This window comes from Fusarium phalaenopsidis, assembly GCF_050370095.1.
Source record: "Fusarium phalaenopsidis strain FUZ10S chromosome Unknown contig_32318, whole genome shotgun sequence".
Taxonomy (NCBI): Eukaryota; Fungi; Ascomycota; class Sordariomycetes; order Hypocreales; family Nectriaceae; genus Fusarium; species Fusarium phalaenopsidis.
The window spans coordinates 111,921-130,398 of NW_028145398.1; the positions used below are offsets into that span (position 1 = coordinate 111,921).

An 18,478-nucleotide genomic window follows, 5' to 3' on the forward strand; every position below is an offset into this window, starting at 1 on the left:
CCGGTCTTATGAGCTTAATCCTTCGTCGCTAAAGAAGAGGCGAATTCCTTCATAGTAACCACAGCGTGTGCCAATATTTCTACTCAACTGCCAGGCTTGTAAAAAAAAAAAAAGTCGTCTCATATAAATCGTCGCATCGCATGCGACATCAAAAACTCGCGTTGTCTACCCCGATCGCGTGCTCACCTTGCACAGGGGACCGGGCAGAGCCCGCAGAGAACTTGCACCGCGAGTAACAATGGCGATAGACAGCATAGTAGACTCACGTCAAGGCAAGGGAGGAATTCTTCATCAATGTCGGAGACAAGCCCGCTCCTTTATACGCGCACAAGAGTTCCCTATCTGGGCCATACTGGATCGCGCCGACAGCGATCACCCGCGTTCTGGCCCCAGATGTTCGTGTCTTGAAGCAAGCCACGCCGTGTCCAGATTCTCCCCGTTGATCATTGCGGCACAGCTCAATACAATCGTTGCGATTAAAGTAATAAGCTTAAGGGTAAGCGCTGCAACTGTCGTGTCGCATTCGGGTGCTCCCCGATGACAATTCCCCCTCTGGGGAACCTGCCAATGTCGTCATTTGCCGCTCAAAGGACGCAACACGTCGCTCGTGGGCCGAGTCTCCGCTAATTGACCATCTTGAGAGACACGACGACTTGGAAAGGGAAAAAACGAGGTCGCGGATCCCCTGCGAACCTCAGGTGAGCGATGTGACTTACGACGAGATGTTTTTATATAAAACGTTGGTTCCATCTTTGGTTGGAGGTTTTGTAAATCGGATGCGAGAGCTTCTCTGAGATCATCGGCACAAGCGAGAGATAGCCCTGCAACATGGCCAACGCTTCAGTACCAGCATCCCCTGATGCTACCACAGAAACCTCTCAGCCTGTCCAATCCGGCATCTTCAAGCACATCGCAAAGAAGATCTCGTACTTTCGCGATCCCAAACATGTTCTGCTCTTCAAGCTCGATTGCCTCCTCCTCACCTGGGCGTTCCTGGCAGGCATCATGAAGGAGATGGACCAATCGGCGACTACGCAGGCTTATGTCTCGGGAATGAGAGAGGCTTTGAGTTTGTATGGGAATGAGCTGGTTGAGTTTAATACTTTTTTCTCTATTGGTTATGCGATTGGTCTTGTTCCTGGTCAGCTTGCTCAGACCAAGGTGAGTTTTCAGTAGTGCTTCTGGCGATGCAACGACTAACATATATAGGTTCGACCTTCGCTGTTTCTCCCCTGCTGCGAAATCATCTGGGGACTCTTTGTCACTTTGTAAGTCATGCCTACACTGATGAAAATATTCGACTAACCAAGTGCAGCACCTGCAAAGCCACCAACGCCCATACCATCTACGCCTTGCGTTTCTTCCTTGGCCTCTTCTCGGCCGTGTTCTGGCCCAGCGTCGTCTCTCTAATCTTCAACTGGTACACACCAACCGAGCTCGCCCTCCGAATCGCCTTCTTCAACGTCTCTGATGTAGCCGGCGCCATGTTCCTGGGAGCTCTGCAGGCTGCCCTCTATCGCAACATGAACGGCGTCCACGGCATCGCTGGATGGCAATGGCTTTTCATCATCTCTGGCGCCATCACCATTGGCCAGGGCATCATTGGCTTCTTCATCATCCCCGATACTCCAGCCTACACCCGCGCCAAGTGGTTGACTCAGGAGGAAAAGGCTCTCTCTCGTGAGCGCATGGGTGAATTCGGCGCCAACACTTCCAAGCTCATCCCCGCTTCCGTTTTGAAGCAGAAGCTTCGAAAACTCATCGTCCACCCCGTCACTTACTTTTACCTGCTCGCTTTCGCCATGAGTGCCTGGGCACATCGTGCCAACTCGTACTTTGTGCTCTACCTCGAGAGTCTGGTCGACAGCGCTGGAAACCGCCTTTATAGCACCTATCAGGTCAACATCCTCCCGCTCGGCGGTTACGCTCTTCAAATTCTTACCAATTTGGTTCTGAACGGTCTTTCTGACTGGAAGCACTGGCGATGGCAGATCAGTGTAGGTTCTGCTTTCTTCCACGGCATCATGCTCAGTGTTCTCTGCGCTTGGCCTTCAGATCACAAAGTCGTCATGGGTTTCTATTTCATGACTTATGCAACCAACGCTGGAAGCCCGTCGTTTATGGCATGGTTTGCGGAACTGCTTCGAAAGGAGCCTGAGGCTAGAGCTATCATCGTGGCTCTTACTGTCATGATTGTCTACATTGGTCACGCTACCATTCCTCTCCGTGCCTTTAGGGTTTCTGATGCCCCGAAGTATCCGATTGGATTCCCTCTTTCCACGGCCTTTACCTTTGGTACGATCCTTGTGCAGCTTGGCCTGCTTTGGTGGGGAAGCCGGAATCCCCAGCTTGTCAAGTATGGCTATGATGCTCCTAGTAACGTTTCGAGGGTGGAGGATGAGGAGAACTCTGATAAGATTGAGGGAGATGGAGCTAGTATGGACAGAGCTGGTGGTGATGCAAAGACTGCAAATCAGGCTGTTACCAAGATTGATGGATAGGAACTGGTTCTCTTGCTTGCAAGTTGCCCATCTAGATTGTTCATATTAGGCGAAGCACATATTCTATCGCTAAATTCATGATGGTCTCGATTACCTCCCCATGTCTAAAATCCATAACAATGTGCGTAGAAGCCGATTTACATTTGAATGTCTATTACTGTGTGTCAATATAATTCAGCGCCCCAGTTGCCTCCGAGCCGTCCTTGGTGGCTGGGCTGTCTCTATCCTTAATCCCTCCCACTAACAAAGGAAAACCAAGTCTATACTATGCCAAACTCCAATCCTTAACTATCGCGTTTCTGTCTTTCCGAATCCAGGTGCCATCGTAGTGGTTAGACATATGACAGGGGAACTGGATCAGACTCTGTCTTTTCAAACTGAGCGGACTCATCAGTCTTTCTCAGCTGGAAATCGGCTTCTTCCCAGCGACCCTCGAAGCAGACACCAGGATGGCCAGCGAGTAGACAGGCCGAGGCAACGACAATCATGGCGCCCTCGAGGATCATGAATGCCGTTTCATCATTGGCTAGCTCGCTGTCGTAACCACCGCTGAGCTCGGCAACTCGGTACGAGGTTCTGATCAGGATGCAAAGGGTAGCAGCCGCAAGGCCTATGTATCGTTAGAGCAGAATTATGCTTGATGCCTTTGACTTTGACCTACAGATGAGAAACATCTTAAATCGCCAGGATCGCTGCAACTCCCTAAAGTTGGGGTTCCAGGCGTCTCGGTTACGATGAATCCGGAACCCAAGCTCGCCCGCCAGAATGACAAAGATGGAAATGGCAGCCAAGTGAGCCGCAAGACCGGTTTTGATGATGGCAAGGCCTGCGTCGGTCTTGGCCGGGTCTTCGCCTCCGAGAATGGCTCCTCCTGCAGCTTGGAAGATGAGAGCGACAAAGTCGGAAATCATAAAGGTGATGGTGTATGTGCGGGGGCTGAACCGGGAGAAGCCCTCGCCGTAGACAGTGATGATTCGAGCTAGGCAGAGATAGGTTGCTGCGCTGAAGAAGGCAGGGCCAATAGTCAAGGTAACGATGTACCTAGACTGCATTAGAGAGGAGGTCGTGGTGATAGAGAGATGAGACTCACATTAAGAATTCGTCATGCAGAAAATGCATTCTTATCCGGGCGACATAGCCGATGATCTCAAGGACGTGGCCGCAGAACATTCCAAAGAGGAAACCCCATGTTTTGTGACGGATGCCGTAGTAGATTTGGGGGAGTATGAGAAGGGCGTGGCAAGTGAGGAAGAAGGCGTTGCCGCCAAGGTTGGGAATATCCATAGTCATGATGATTTATGTGAAAGATCCCGCCTTGAAAAACGTGCAACAAACTTGCAATCGATTAAAAATATGTTATTGATCTTGTTGAGGACTGTTTCGAGGCGTGGTTGAGCTTGACAACTGGCGAGCTCACCTGCAGGCTCCCCATTCTTAAATATTTGGACATCGAAACATGAGGTCTATCATTAAACGAACCAACCAATCAGAGCCTATTCGCTTGTACATTAGAATGGCTATGCACTTGATTCTCGCACGCAAAATGCTTTCCCATGAGCCACGCGGCTCGTTATAACATGCCGTCACCGCGGCCTCTGCGTGTAAGCTCGGAACCCACACCAAGACGCCCTATTCCTAGACAGGGATCGTCTTTTGAGAAGCGATTGGCTTTTAGACGAACAGACCAATCAGAAAATGCTGCTGGTGAGATTATCTCCACTGCGGAACATGCATCCGCGGAGACAAAGGAGAGATGATCATGTCCGAGTCCGAAGACTCACAACTTTTCATGTTTCGGCCTGATCGAGCCACTCGAATCTCTCCTTTATCTTCCGTGGTATTTGGTAGTTCTTGGTACCGCGCGTTTAAGACCATGCCAACAGACGCTGCTAACGCCCGCCCTCCGCGAAAGAGGGCCAAGCATACGCGTTCTAAACTGGGATGTGGAGTTTGTCGGTATGCTTAACTATCCCCCCTTATTCAGCCTTATCTGTTCATGCGGCTACTGATGTTGACTTTCTTAGTATTCGTCGTGTTAGGTGTGATCGTGCTAGACCGGCTTGTGAGCGTTGTACCAAGACTGGTCGACAGTGTGATGGGTACGCTGTCAAGGAATCGAGAGACGAAGCACTTCTGGCTCAGAGAGAAGCGTCAACGTCACCTCCACTGTCTGCATCGGCTGGCTCCCTTGTTCTATCTGGAGATTCCTCCTTATCAGAGCAGGGGTATCGAGCCCTGGACTACTTTCGGAACAGGACCGCCCCGGAACTTTGTGGGTTCTTTGAAAGCGATCTATGGAGTACCTTGATTCTCCAAATCAGCCGCCGTGAGCCGTGTGTGCGGCAAATGGTCGTCGCTCTCAGTTCTCTTCACGAAAGCTTTCACACCGCACACACCGAGCCAAGTTACCCTTCATCCACGTTGACGCTAAGACAAAGAGCGATCGGCGAATATGGCGTCGGCATTGGCCTTCTCAACAAACATATAACAACTCAAGGCTGGGCTAATCTGGAAATCACACTACTCTGCTCTATTCTATGTGTCACGTTTGAGTGGCTTAGGGGCGACTATTCTGCTGCCCAAACGCATTTGAGGAGCAGCTTGCTCGTCTTGTCGCAATGGGCAGAAGGCAAGCGACCTCTCGTCAATGGGACGTCGGTATCATCCCCGGGCGGATACATGATTCGAACACAGCTTGGACCTCTTTGGACAAGCTTGGTTCTTCAAGCTCGAACCATGATACAGGATTTGCCGTGTCACATGCCACTACCGGAAGAGGAAACCTCAGAGCCCTTTACAAGTCTCCAACAAGCCAGAAAGGCCCTCGATATTGTTTTGGCTTACGTCGTTCCGGATTCAGTGTCCCGCAAACTGGAACGTTCACTACGCTACTCCAAGTCCTTGAACCTCGAACGCCGTCTGGCAGAGTGGTTGCAAAATTTTGAAGCTTTTCTCTCTACCCAGGATGTGGAGGAGCAAGAGAGTCCAAGGGTCGCGATCATGAAGCTCTGGCATCATACTGCGCACATGATATTTATTGCCAGCTTCTCTGATGACGAGCTTTACTTTGACTCGTTTGCGGAGGATTTTACAAATATTGTGAACAAAGCGGGAGAGCTTCTATCGTCAACAGCAACAACACAGTTCTCTGTCGATATCGGAACGGTTCCGCTCTTGTACTACGTGGCACTCAAATGCCGTCATCCGCTCGTTCGTCGTCGCGCAGTCTCGATATTGACAGCGGCTCCAAGGCGAGAGGCTGTTTGGGATAGCATAGGTGCTTCCCTTGTGGCAGAGGAAGTGATTCGTGTGGAGGAGGAGGGATTGGGGCAAGTTTGCACTCAATTTGACATTCCAAGTTCGTCTCGAGTGTGCAACATGGGTGTTGTCACTGATGTAGAGCATCGGAGAATATGGATCAAGACTCTGAAGCAAGGGACTTGTATCTGGAGTGAGGAGAAGGTTTTGACATGGTAAGGTGTTGGTTAGAAATAGATTTGATTGAAGTTATAGGCGCAAGCTGAATCTTACCTATGCTGTCTCTATCTGAGCTTTGATGTTGAATTAAAGAACTATTAACTCACGGCCTCTGAAATCCACACTAATTCAATGTTACTGGTCTTAAATGCTTGCTTACCCAAATGCTCAAGGACTTTGAGAGCGACAAGACGTGCCTGTGTGAAAGACTGCACCTGCGGGTGTTCGTTCCAGAACATTGGCTGATGATTCAAGCAACAACATTTACAAATCCAAGCCCGGAATAAATGATGGGATCTCAACTAGGCACTGAACCGGCATTCAATAGATGTTACGAGTGAACCGTGTCCCGTCAGGCCACTCGGTATTCGGCGTTAGGTTGTTCTTCAACATCTACCGCTTACTAATCGGCAGTTTGGAAATCTTCGTCAGGGCTCATGACGACGCTTGGGGCATGTTAGCGGAGACATTGGAAGGGCGGACTGCGTTGTTGGCTGGGCACGATGAACCTTGACTCCAAGTCGAAAGATTCCAAGGCATCAAGCCATGATTTTCGCCTCTAGGCGCCCTGATGCTGCTAACAGACGTCTTGGAAGTTCGTAAAGATTTGGATTGGGCTGATTCGGTTCGTGATCTTGACCTGGCGTCTGCCCCCCTGGCTTGACAAGGCTAGGTAACACCACCTGATTTTACGAGCCCATGATGGGGAATAGAGATTTGTTTAAAATGCCTTGGGCTCCTTTTCCCATTTCAACTTAGCTAGCTTTTACGCTCGTCTCATACAGAGTCCATACATTTTCTTGAACCCTCTCATAGGCCAACCTGCCTCTGATCAACCATGCCCCTATTCCCACTACGGGCCTCCTCCCGAAAACCGTTTCGCTCCCCTTATTGGTCCCAACGATGGCCTCAGTTCATAATACCAGTCGCCATGGTGGGCACCATACTGCAGCTTCTCTTCCTGGCAAACATGTCCTACCTCTACGGTGTCCTCTTTAAGTCTGGGTCCCGAGCTCAGGCATTGAAAGTGTTGGCGGTTGACTATGACGGTGCTGAAATTGGAACATCATTGTCACTCGCATATCAAGCGCTTGAAGCCAAAACGTTTCCCACTCTTGAGTACCGGTCGATATCCGAGTATCCCAATCCAGATTTACTGCAAGAAGCTGTTTGCAAAGATGGTTACTGGGGAGCTATCTACACCCACTCCGACGCGTCGATTCGTCTCATGGACGCTATTCAGGGGGAAAATACAACTGATTATGACCCGAGAAAAACGATTTCTTACATATTCAACGGAATCTACTATCCGGTCATCACTTCATCCATTATCGACCCAGGCATGAGGGCCCTTGTCAGCGCAGCCTCTCGGATCTACTATCGTGTTGCCAATGAGGCACGCTCAGCCGTCAACCTCAGCGACCCTGTTTCTTCCAATGTATTTCTCAACCCAATTGAAGCTTCTTTCATCGACCTTATGCCTACGAGTCAAGGATCGCGGGTTCTATTCAACACCGTCTCGATGGTTATGCCGGTCCTGATGCAATTCTTCTTTTCCATGGCCATGAACGGCATCTTTACTGAGACTGGCGTATTTACCGAGCTTTCAAAGCGCGATATATACCTTATTCGGTTGATTATTAGCAAGGTATACACTCTGCTGTGTGGAATTGGCATGTCTGGTTATATCTGGGCATTCCGCGAAGACTGGGGCGCTTCTCGAGGTCAGTTCTTTGAGACCTGGATGTGCCTCTGGTTTTACATGGAAGTCAACTACCTCGTCGTGGATTCGATACTTGACGTGGCGGTGCCCATCAAATTCTTTACCTTCTTTTTCCTCACCTGGATCATCCTCAACGTCGCCAGTACGATTTGGCCCTTTGAGCTCTCGGCAGGCTTCTATCGTTGGTCCTATGCGTTGCCTGCGCATAACACTTGGACTCTTCTCATGACGATATGGTCAGGTGGATGCAAGGCACAGAATGAAGTTGCCTTGCCGGTACTGTCTGGGTGGTGGGTGGTTGGACATTTGACGAGTGCCTGGGCAGTGAGAAGGAGATGCTTGATGAATGAGAGTATGGATGAGGCAAAGACGCTGCAGATGGATGGGTCAACTAGTGTGATGAAGGACCCAGGACAATGACGTATATAGTATTATAAGCTTGAGGCCAATGAAGGAATGAGAAAAGCCAAGCTTGAATGATTAGGCTCCCTGAACTCCGAATGCCCGCATTGACATCACTGTGCAACAACCTTTCATGTAGCTTCACCTTCAGAACGTCCATATAGTAAAGTCAGTATGGTACGTGAGGGAAGGGAGTCCTAGAATACACAAGATGCTCTCAAACTAGGTGACTTGTAATACAAGCGCTCAATCGAGCCAAAGCTGCAGCAGCACTGCCAATTGCGATGACTCCAGGAGAGATAGTCACGGATGAGCACGAGGAGAATAGTCAGTAATAGATACAGAGTGAATTAAATCATTATTAAACAATGATCTCGGTGAAATTGAAATTCGCGCAGGTCTAATTACAAACAGGTGGCAGAGAAACAAGTCCACCATCGAGTATTATCCCTCCCAGGCTCCGAGCATTGAAAAAAGGGGGCACACACAAAAATAATGACGAAAGACATGACATCGGATCCTTGAAACGAACTCTAAACGTGCAAGCAGCTTTTTTAAAGGGCAGCAGCGAAGATGCTGGCGAGGACGGCAATGATGCTGACAGCCTGCTTGCCGGCACCGGACACGGTAACAGGCTTGGTGCTGTCGGCCTCGCCGCCAGTCTCACCACCTCCGGGAGCGGTAGACTCACCACCGCCAGGAGCAGCGGAGCCACCACCGGGAGCAGCGGAACCACCACCAGGGGCGGCAGAGTCACCACCAGAGCCCTTGGTGCCAGTAGCCTCACCACCGCCAGGAGCAGCAGAGCCACCACCGGGAGCAGCGGAACCACCACCAGGGGCGGCAGAGTCACCACCAGAGCCCTTGGTGCCAGTAGCCTCACCACCGCCAGGAGCAGCAGAGCCACCACCGGGGGCAGCAGACTCACCGCCACCGGGAGCAGAAGAACCGCCGCCAGGGGCAGAAGAGTCGCCTCCAGGAGCAGAAGAGCCACCACCGGGAGCGGAAGAGCCACCACCGGGAGCGGAAGAGCCGCCACCAGGAGCAGAAGAACCACCACCAGGAGCCGAGGAACCACCACCAGGAGCAGACGAACCGCCGCCAGGGGCAGACGAACCACCACCAGGAGCAGAAGAACCACCACCAGGAGCAGAGCCACCGCCAGGAGCAGAAGAACCACCGCCGGGAGCAAAGCTGCCGTGACCGGGCTTCCAGGTAGGAGGGCAGCTGGAACCAGTGCAGCCAGGAGCACCAATGATGTCGTAGTCATCCTCCCAGGGCTTGTAGATGACGTTGCCATCCTTGCAAACATGGCAGTCAACGGGGGTGAAGACGATGTCGCCGCCGCCAATGTGCTTGGTCTGCTCGGGCTTGTAGACGGTCTTTCCGTGGCAGACGTCGCTGTGGCAGATGATGGGGACGTAGTGGCTGCCACCCTTGCAGCTGCAGGGCTCGGGGATGTAGACAGTCTGGCCGTCGCAGTCCTCACCGGGGTAGGGCTTGAAGATGTAGACGATGCGGCCACCAGAGCCTCCGGGAAGGTTGAAGCCGCCGTCCTGAGGGAAGCAGCGGCCATTGAAGCACTCGTAGATGGCGGTGACGGTAGCAGTCTGGGTGGTGGCAGGACCGGTGAGGGTGGTGACAAAGGTGGTGGTCAGGGTCAGCTGGTCAGTGACAGTGGCGGTGATGACATCGGTGACGAAGATGCTGGTGCCGGGGCCGCTGAACTCAGCAGAGATGTAGACGGTCAGGCGGATGCTGTTGGGGACGTTCTGGCGGGCCTGGATGCGGCTGCGGCGAGTAGCGGGAGCGTCACCACCGCAGTTCTGGGAGTCATCGCCAGGGCACTCAATGTCACACTGTTCAGGGGGAACGATGCTGGTGTTGTCGCCATCAATCTCAGAACCGCAGTAGCAGTCACTGTTATGTATTAGAAGATTGACTTGTTAAAAGGGGTTAAGGAACTCACGTGTCGTAAACACCAAAGTAGTTGCTGCCCTGGCAGCTCTCGCTGCACAGGTCGATATCCATGTTGGGGCTGGAAAGAGCAAGCTCGAAGGTGGGGAAGCCGGAGGAAGAGCCAGTGCAACCGAAGAAGACGAAGCCGTTGCTGGTGGGAGGGAAGCCGGGGACGGAGCTGGCAGTGGTGGTAGCACCAGTCTCGGTACCAGTGGCAGTACCAGAGCCCTCAGTCTCAGTGCCAGTAGCAGTACCAGAGCCCTCAGTCTCGGTACCAGTAGCAGAACCATCAGTCTCAGTGCCGGTGGGCTCAGAGCCAGTCTCGGTACCAGTGGCAGAGCCATCGGTCTCGGTGCCGGTAGGAGAACCAGTGTCGTCAGTCTCAGTGCCAGTGGGCTCAGAGCCCTCAGTCTCGGTACCGGTAGGGGCACCAGTGCCATCAGTCTCGGTACCAGTGGGAGCACCGGTGTCGTCAGTCTCAGTACCGGTAGGGGCACCAGTGTCGTCGGTCTCGGTGCCGGTAGGGGCGCCGGTACCGTCAGTCTCAGTACCAGTGGGAGCACCAGTGTCATCAGTCTCAGTGCCAGTGGGCTCAGAGCCGTCAGTCTCAGTACCGGTAGGAGTGTCGTCAGTCTCAGTGGGGTTCACAGGGGGAATACCACCACCAGTGTTGGAAGCACCGTTGGCACCGACAGCGACGTTGGCAACAACCATGGCAACGGGGTTGGCACCGCAGGTCTGGATGAACTCGAGTTCAGGAGCATCAGCACCGGCCTGGGTATCGCCACTCTGGAGGGACTGGTAAGTGCCACCGTTGTACAGCAGAACCTCATTGTAAAGGGACGCGCCGTTCACGCGGACATCAAGGGAGCAGTCGGTGGCATCATCACGCTTGCTGAGCGACTCGAGGAGCAGGACGAGGATGTCGAAGAGAATCCTGATGAGATCTCCGATGTTGATTCCAAAAGGAGTAGAACCGGAAACACTGAAAGAGGCAAAACCGTTGGCAGGAGCAGAAAGTTGACTGCACAAGAGGTTAGTGGTGGGATTTCCAATCGGCTCAGCATCAACTTACATGGCCACTCCGCCGTTGGGACCAGTGACAAAAGTAGCGCCGGGGCCAAGGGAAGCAGAGCCAAGGTCGACAGGCTCAGAGACTGGAGCGTCAGTCGAGGTGGGATTGGATGACGTCGCCTCGGTCGTGGTGATGGCGGGCGTGCTGGTGTTGGTGAAGCGGACCCCCTGGGCGAGGGCACCCGGGGCGATGGCCCCGAGCAAGGCAAGTGAGAAACGCATGCTGAAGTTGCTTTTGAAAAGACAATTAAGCGAAAGTGGTAAGGGAACGAAAGATGTTTAAACGAGTGACCTGTTCCTCAGTGGATGGAGAATGGAGGACGAGGTGATATGTTTCTGGACAAGAAGTTGGACCGATATATATACAAAATTCTGGTCCCTTCTATTTGTCTGTTTTCTCCTGATGTTCGTCGTTTTCGAACCAAAAGCCTCGTGCATTCCGCTCCCTTGTGTTCCCACCACCGAAAGCATGCAAGGGCGGCTGCCCTGCCTACCCGTTCCTCACTAAACGTGGGCGACTACAGACAATGTCTCACCCTGAAAGGCGTGACCAAGGCTATCGAAAGCAGTCTAGACTTGAAGGAGGGACCAGATTCATTTCTCGAAGCCCCTGCTCATACCACATGGAACCTGGTTGCTAGAGGGGCTAACATCTCTAGCCTTGTCCGTTCGCGTCTCCAAGCGGAGAGTCACATTGCTCAGTCGCCCTGCATCTCTGTTTGAGGCGATCTCTACAACAATGCCATCGGATTCCATCGAGATCAAGTCCTGCTGCAAGACCTGCCACTCTCTTGAACCAAATTAAAGTTCACATGTCTAACGCGCCCCTGACCTGTTTTCAACCGGCCAAGCCATATCGGACTTGGATGAGGTCCTTGGCCTGAGCTAACGACAAGATAGGAATGGCAATACTCTGTGGCACCTTCTAGCTGGGAGATTGACAGGCACAGGATACAGATAGTCTCTCTAGAATTCTTCGGAAACCGCCCCAGACACCAACGGGACGAGAGTTCGGATGCAGGGCATCTTGAGGCTAGCCTGATCTCACCACCAACGAGCGAATCCATGGCTCTGAATGGCTGGCCTCCAGGCATGCAGCAGACATCCGAGTGGCTTTTCGGAGTTGGGCCAACAGGAATAAACATGGCATGCCTGGATTCTTGGAAGATTAAACGGCGATTATCAATCACGGGGCGCTCCCCCTCGACGTTGAGATGCCCCGTCCAGCGACATTCTTGTCCACTCGTAGATGAAGTCGATGTCATTCCACGCATCACGGACTTTTCTTAGTCTAGACATGAAGATGCAGTCGAAGCTTATCTTGTTTGCTGTTTTTGCCCCTCGAGCGGCTCTGCTCTCGGCGCCTTCCATGGACCGGTTCCGTCAAGTCTTGAGATGACACAATTGTCCTGACGCGTAAGCCTCAGGGGCATTGTCTCATGTGCGACTTGGTGGACTCCGTCTTGGGTTGTAGAGCCTGTCTACTTGAGCAGCTTGAGATTGTGAGCGATTATGCACCGTTGCATTCAGAAATATTAACCGTTCACAGCGGGCTGCATAGCCTCAGCTTAGATGCATAGTGCCGTTGTTGTGCAAGCTGCTTTCCGAAAGCGTTGGTAAATATCAAGCAGATATGGGCACCCCGAGATCTGCAGATCGTAACTGTCTGGCACAGAGGCTGGGGGCTGGTGGCTTAGGAATGATTGGTAGACATGATGTTGGGCAAGAATCAGCACCTGATGTCAAGGTTCTAAGGAAGCATGATCCGGAAGTCGGTCTTTCTCTACGTATCACTTCTTTCTGCCCAGTGAGGGAAGTAACCAAACCAAGATTACCTATCGTACTGTAGAAAAACCACGCGAGTACTATTCATGGCATCTCCACGCGTCGAGCAGCGACCCGAGATCTGAATACCCTCGATGTTGAATGATGATCTCCTCTTACCCTGGACTGTGGAGCCTCCCTCTCTCTAGTTGAGCATTTCATGTGGCAACTATTGCTGTGCATAGTTCGACACAATCTCTGCCTGTATAAGAAGGGAAGTGACTCACTGAACGACGGTGCGTGGATCGAGGTGGTGCTGGTTTAAAAATAGGATTAGTTCTTTTATCGTTACACCGTTGGAAACCTAGAGTTTTTCGAATACACGTTTTTTACCACTAAAAATCTCCCATTGGATCCGCAGCAGGTGAAGAAAAGCTTGTCCTTGAAGAATTCTCCTTGAGGCAAGGCGTCATTTTCTTCGGCCAACACTTCAAGGACCTGGGCCATGGTATCAATACATTCTACATAATTATAATTCTATTGATTATGCTGTCATTCAAGACTGTTGCCCTGTTGCAATCCATTTTTCCGTGTCGCGTCTTGCGAAAAACGGCTCCTGGATCTTCGGTGGTCTCCAGGAGGGATAGCGGTCTGGACGCGGCAAGTTTTGGTAGATACCAGATATTGAATATTGACAAGATCAATTTCGTCAATAACAGCCCTGTTGGCTCCACTGGCACTGATTGGGTTCTTCCTCGCTAAAGACCGGTTGTCGCGGCCCTACAAGGTGAAGTCGTCGTCATGCAATCAACTACCTGAAACCCAACCATTCATGGAGGATTCCCTTGACGGGCCGGGACGGGCAGTTCCCGTGCGAAGATCTTCACTGAAATAAGGGGGAAAACCGAGTAGAGGAAGGAATTTCCGTGCCCCTTCATCTGAGGGACGGCGCGGCACATGTCTAAGGAATGCTGGGACGCCTTGCCATTTGAGGAGGGGGTTCGTGTCTTAGACAAGGGCTCAACACTATTGGTTTGGCACCATCGACGGCCGCAGAGTCTGGACTCGTGAAGGCGATGTGCTTGCCTCATTCCTTGATTTCTTGTTCTTTTGCCTGCCCTTTGTCAGGTGCAGTTGACGAGGTTCATGTGGTGGAATGTGAATAGTGTATCTCTGGTAACTGCATGCATCTGCTTTCTTTGTAATTTGCGCACATCTAGTCATGCAACACAGTAGTGAGACAGTCAACGTGATAATGACGCGTAGAATGAGGAAAGATGTTGAATGCTTATGCAATCACTGGACTTGAAGGAGGGTGCAATGATAATGATTGAAAGGCCACGACAGCAGTAGATAATGGTGTGATATAAAGTTGGAAGATTGCTATATGAATGTTTACGTATGATACGGCCTGTTGAGGAGCTGGGATGTCATTCATATTGGCTGTGTTGAGGGACCACAGGGAAGTTATGATTATGAGAAAACACGTATAGCTATTAGTGACGATAGGGTCGAGTTAAAGGAGAACTCCCTTTGGTTTGATCAATATTGTTACTTTTAATACTTGGACGAAAATCAAGATTGGCTTTGAAAGAAGATCGCCGTGTGCAACACTCCTCATTAGGGTAGGTAGGTAGGGGACAAGTGGGAAGAGCTTGAGCAACACATACGGAGCAAAGCAGCTTTGACAAAGGTGATAAAGTCTAGTAATACTACGGAATACACCGTCAATGATAGTGCGTTTTGTAAAAATTATCGTAAAATGGTTAATTATCGTGTTGATGTTGCACAAAATGTCTTGGGTCTACGTCAATCGTGATGCGCTGATAGACCAGCCAACTTGGTAAGCACTCTTGGGCCTCCGATGCTAGACACGATGCTGAAAGCAAGCATGGTTATCCTTGTTATGGTATTTTAACTCGACTAATTGCAGAACTAGACTGGCGTCTATTGTTTCTGTTTCTGAACAGGTTTGTAGTTATTACCTATAATCCGAACGTCTGGTCGTTGAACAAGATCTCGATGAATGAACAACTCGTCTCACTGAATCAAATCCTGGTACCTAGTTTAATTCTGGTTCTAGTCTTCTCGTCGTTGAAACTGGGGACCAAAATTTGTCGTGCCTGAACCTTGGTGAGATTTCGCCCGAGCTCGGTCAAGGCGCAATTCTCATGTGTCATAGGTACTCATCACTCAAGGTTTTCTTTGGAGAACCGAAAAACTTGCCCATTTCACCATTGACCTGTTCTTGTTCTCGTAAACAAGTGCGAATCCCCTCGGCCAGCATGTCGACGCAAACGCAGGCAGTCGTGGCTCATGACAGCGATGAATCCTCATCAGAAGAACCCGCGCCGTCGACTATTTCGGATACCATTGATGATGGCCTAGAGCCCGATACCGGCAAAACCAGCGAAACTTCTGGCCTCAAAAAGGTAGTCATAACGATTCAGCTGTCAGGTGTCACCTTCACCTCCAGCCTCATCAATGGCCTGGTTATTATTGGGCTACCAGCAATCACAAAAGACCTTCAACTGCCGCCCTCTTTAGCCTTTTGGCCGGCATCAGTCTCTGGACTGGCTACAGCTTCTAGTCTGCTACTGGCCGGGGCGGTTGCTGATGTCCTGGGGCCAAGATGGGTTGATCTTGTCGGCTGCTTTGCCAGCGGAGCTCTAATGATTGGATCAGGGGCATCTCGTCAAGGAACAGAACTCGTTGCGTTCCGGGCTCTTCAGGGAATCGGTCTCGGAATGCATCTTGCCTCGTCAGTTGCCATCATCACTCAAGTTCTACCTCATGGGCGAGGCCGCAACATGGCCTTTTCTTGCCTTGGTCTAAGCCAGCCTCTTGGGTTCTCGATTGACTTGGTTCTAGGCGGCGTGTTTGTTGACACTATTGGGTGGCGGGCAGGCTGGTATCTTTCTGGGGCCTTGACTCTCTTCTTTTCCGTCGTGGGCTTGTGGGTACTTCCAACAAGACACGATGACCGCGGTATGAACGATGTTCTACGAGATTTTCGAACTAAAGTCGATTGGGTTGGCGCCATCCTCGCATCTACTTTCATGACACTGCTGTGTTACCTACTAGCGCAAGTCTCCCTCTACCCAAGGCATCGTGGACCTGCAACTTACAAGTCTATCTAGTGTTCTGAGTGCGGATGTAGAAACAATTCGTCAGCCTGGTAGCATCGTTATGCTTTGCCTAAGTACGATTGCGTTTCTCGCCTTTGTTGGTTGGGTTCATCGTCAGGTTGAAGTCAAGAAGCCAGCGTTGATTCCAAACTCCCTTTGGAAGAATGCGACCTTTTCCGGTATTTGTGTCACCATTTCCCTATCATTTGCTGTTCTAAATTCCATGGAATTGTTTTGCAGCTTATTGTAAGTCGATACACACCTGAGGACTTAACCTTCTCTAACAAGACCTAGCTTCTAAGAGATCTAGTATCTGCCAGCTCTTCAAGCGTCCATTCGGATCTTGCCTTGCACGTTGGTTGCTGCACTTGTCAATATCGTCGTGGGTCTTTTCGCCCACAAGATTCCTGCTATCTGGATCGTCACTGTCACGTCGATACTCTGTACTGGCTCTCCTCTTCTGATGGCTGTTATCGACCCCTCTTGGCCTTATTGGGGCAATGCATTTGTGGCCCAGATATTACAACCTATTAGTTGTGATGCACTCTTTACGGTCGGGCTGATTATTATTACCGACGTCTTCCCTGAAGATACGCAGGCTTTTGCTGGGGCAGTGTTTAACACAGCCGCGCAGTTCGGAAGCACGCTTGGCTTGACTATCCTCCAGGTGATATCCACACAGGCGACAAAGGACTCTGGCAGCAAGGACAAAGTGGTTACTTTGATGCAGGGCTATAGAGCCAGTTTCTGGACAATGTTTGCACTCATGCTGCTTTGCACGGTTGTTGGACTGGTGGGGTTGAGGAGAGCGGGACGAATCGGCCTCAAACGGGATTAATTAACCGTCTGGGTGAGCATTGGGGATGCGAAAAACGTCACATCAAGAGAAAACAAGCAATTGGAGACAATTCGTCTATTGTGGCAAATGAACGACTACCAGTTTTAACTATACAGTAACGTGTATGTGCACAATAACCCCATTATGATATCCGGATGTATGCCGATGCCGTCTCCATGATTGGTGCAAAGGCTGTAATTTTAAGTGCGCAAAAAAACAAGCAAAGAACCCCAAAGGCTCTTAAATGTTGAAGGCACCGAGAGCCATCGAGGAGAAGAGGAGAGCACCGATGGTGAGACCAAGGGTGCTGACGCTGGACTGGGGAACAACACCAGCGGCGGCGTTGCCGGTGGAGGTTGAGCTGGCGGAGCTAGCAGTACCGGAGGCGGTGCTGTCGCTGTCGTCGCTGTCCTTGTCATCGCTATCCTTGTCGCTGTCCTTGTCCTTGTCGCTGTCGCCACCAGAGATGACGGAAGCCTGAGCGGAGGCGGGGACGGCGGCGTCCTTGGTCTTGGAGGCAACGTCGGAGGAAACGCTCTTGGGGACGCTGCAGAAGACGGCCTCCCAGGGAGCACCGTTGTCGTAGAGGCAGTCGGCGAGGTCGCTGACGGTCTGGTCGAGGGCAACACAGTAGATACCGCAGTCGTTGTAGTAGCTGACGATCTGAGCATCACCGCAGCACTTCTTCATGATGTCGGTGTGGTTTCCGGTGTAGGGCATGGCGCAGGTGGTGTCCTGGTTGGGAGAGTCGTAGAGGTTGGTGCATGCCGTGGTGGCAGTGGCAGCCGCGGTGGTGGTGGTGGTGGACATGATGGCGGTGATTAAGATGGATGTAATATTACGTTCAAATGTAACGAAAGACGCAATTAGCGATCGATTGAATAGAAGAATAACGAGAGAACTTGATGATGGCGGATCGAGTCTGACAGAAGCTGAACAGGCGATGGTTCGGTTTTATTTAAGGTCGAGTTGATCCGGCTGACGCGTTAAAGGGGTTAATCCGGGGGCACCCACTTTTACAAGGCAGAGCAGCCAATCCCATATTTAGAAACCTGACTAATCTTCGTATTTGCCTTGGCTTGGAACACGCCAAGGGAAGATCCTGGTTGCCAGGCAACTCGAGAGTTGGGCATCATTGGTCGACATGCGAGACAGTGGAAATGCCAGGAGGCAGTGGAGAGTGATGGATACTTTCTGCATTTGCAGATTGACAGGCAGGGCAGTGTCTCTTGGCGTCGATGATGAAGCGTCACACCAAAATTGTAACCTGGTGGCTATTTATATCTTGAACGGTTCCATCATTAAAAACATAGTTTATTGACGTAACTGTCAATGCCCCAACGGGCGTAGTAGTGAGCTTTTCTAGAACCGCTTTGGCATGGCTTGCGCGAAATTAGGCCTGTCAATGCCCCGAGATTGCGATCGCCTGTTCCGACACGGGCTGTCAGCACCAGCGGCTGAAACCCCGATTGAGGATAAATTCGACCTGAGCCCAACTTGAATTTTGCAGGTCTTTTCGGTTGTCATCATTATCACGTTTGCCGAGTTGGCGAATACTTAAAAGTGGCATCATGTTGCGAGCAACACATTGGCAACGGCCCCTTTCTTTCCA

The 18,478-nt window shown here is 51.2% G+C and overlaps 5 protein-coding genes across 5 annotated transcripts; 2 read left to right on the forward strand and 3 right to left on the reverse strand.

Annotated features, from left to right (window-relative positions):
• Positions 1-828: 828 nt before the first annotated feature.
• LRP88_12439 (major facilitator superfamily domain-containing protein) lies at positions 829-2,501 on the forward strand (the record flags this gene model as incomplete). Its single annotated transcript, XM_083248832.1, has 3 exons — positions 829-1,161; positions 1,210-1,268; positions 1,316-2,501. 3 exons carry the CDS (start codon positions 829-831, stop codon positions 2,499-2,501), a joined length of 1,578 nt encoding a protein of 525 aa, XP_083095287.1.
• A 332-nt stretch (positions 2,502-2,833) lies between these two features.
• LRP88_12440 (RTA1 domain-containing protein) lies at positions 2,834-3,791 on the reverse strand (the record flags this gene model as incomplete). The annotated part of the gene is made up of 3 exons (XM_083248833.1): positions 2,834-3,111; positions 3,163-3,542; positions 3,592-3,791. The coding sequence occupies 3 exons, from the start codon at positions 3,789-3,791 to the stop codon at positions 2,834-2,836; spliced, it is 858 nt and encodes a 285-aa protein (XP_083095288.1).
• A 3,118-nt stretch (positions 3,792-6,909) lies between these two features.
• Positions 6,910-8,121, forward strand: LRP88_12441 (SNG1 family protein; the record flags this gene model as incomplete). The annotated part of the gene is made up of 1 exon (XM_083248834.1): positions 6,910-8,121. The coding sequence occupies one exon, from the start codon at positions 6,910-6,912 to the stop codon at positions 8,119-8,121; it is 1,212 nt and encodes a 403-aa protein (XP_083095289.1).
• A 536-nt stretch (positions 8,122-8,657) lies between these two features.
• On the reverse strand, positions 8,658-11,358 carry LRP88_12442 (uncharacterized protein; the record flags this gene model as incomplete). Its single annotated transcript, XM_083248835.1, has 3 exons — positions 8,658-10,023; positions 10,073-11,086; positions 11,138-11,358. 3 exons carry the CDS (start codon positions 11,356-11,358, stop codon positions 8,658-8,660), a joined length of 2,601 nt encoding a protein of 866 aa, XP_083095290.1.
• A 5,748-nt stretch (positions 11,359-17,106) lies between these two features.
• LRP88_12443 (uncharacterized protein) lies at positions 17,107-17,676 on the reverse strand (the record flags this gene model as incomplete). Its single annotated transcript, XM_083248836.1, has 1 exon — positions 17,107-17,676. The coding sequence occupies one exon, from the start codon at positions 17,674-17,676 to the stop codon at positions 17,107-17,109; it is 570 nt and encodes a 189-aa protein (XP_083095291.1).
• Positions 17,677-18,478: the final 802 nt, after the last annotated feature.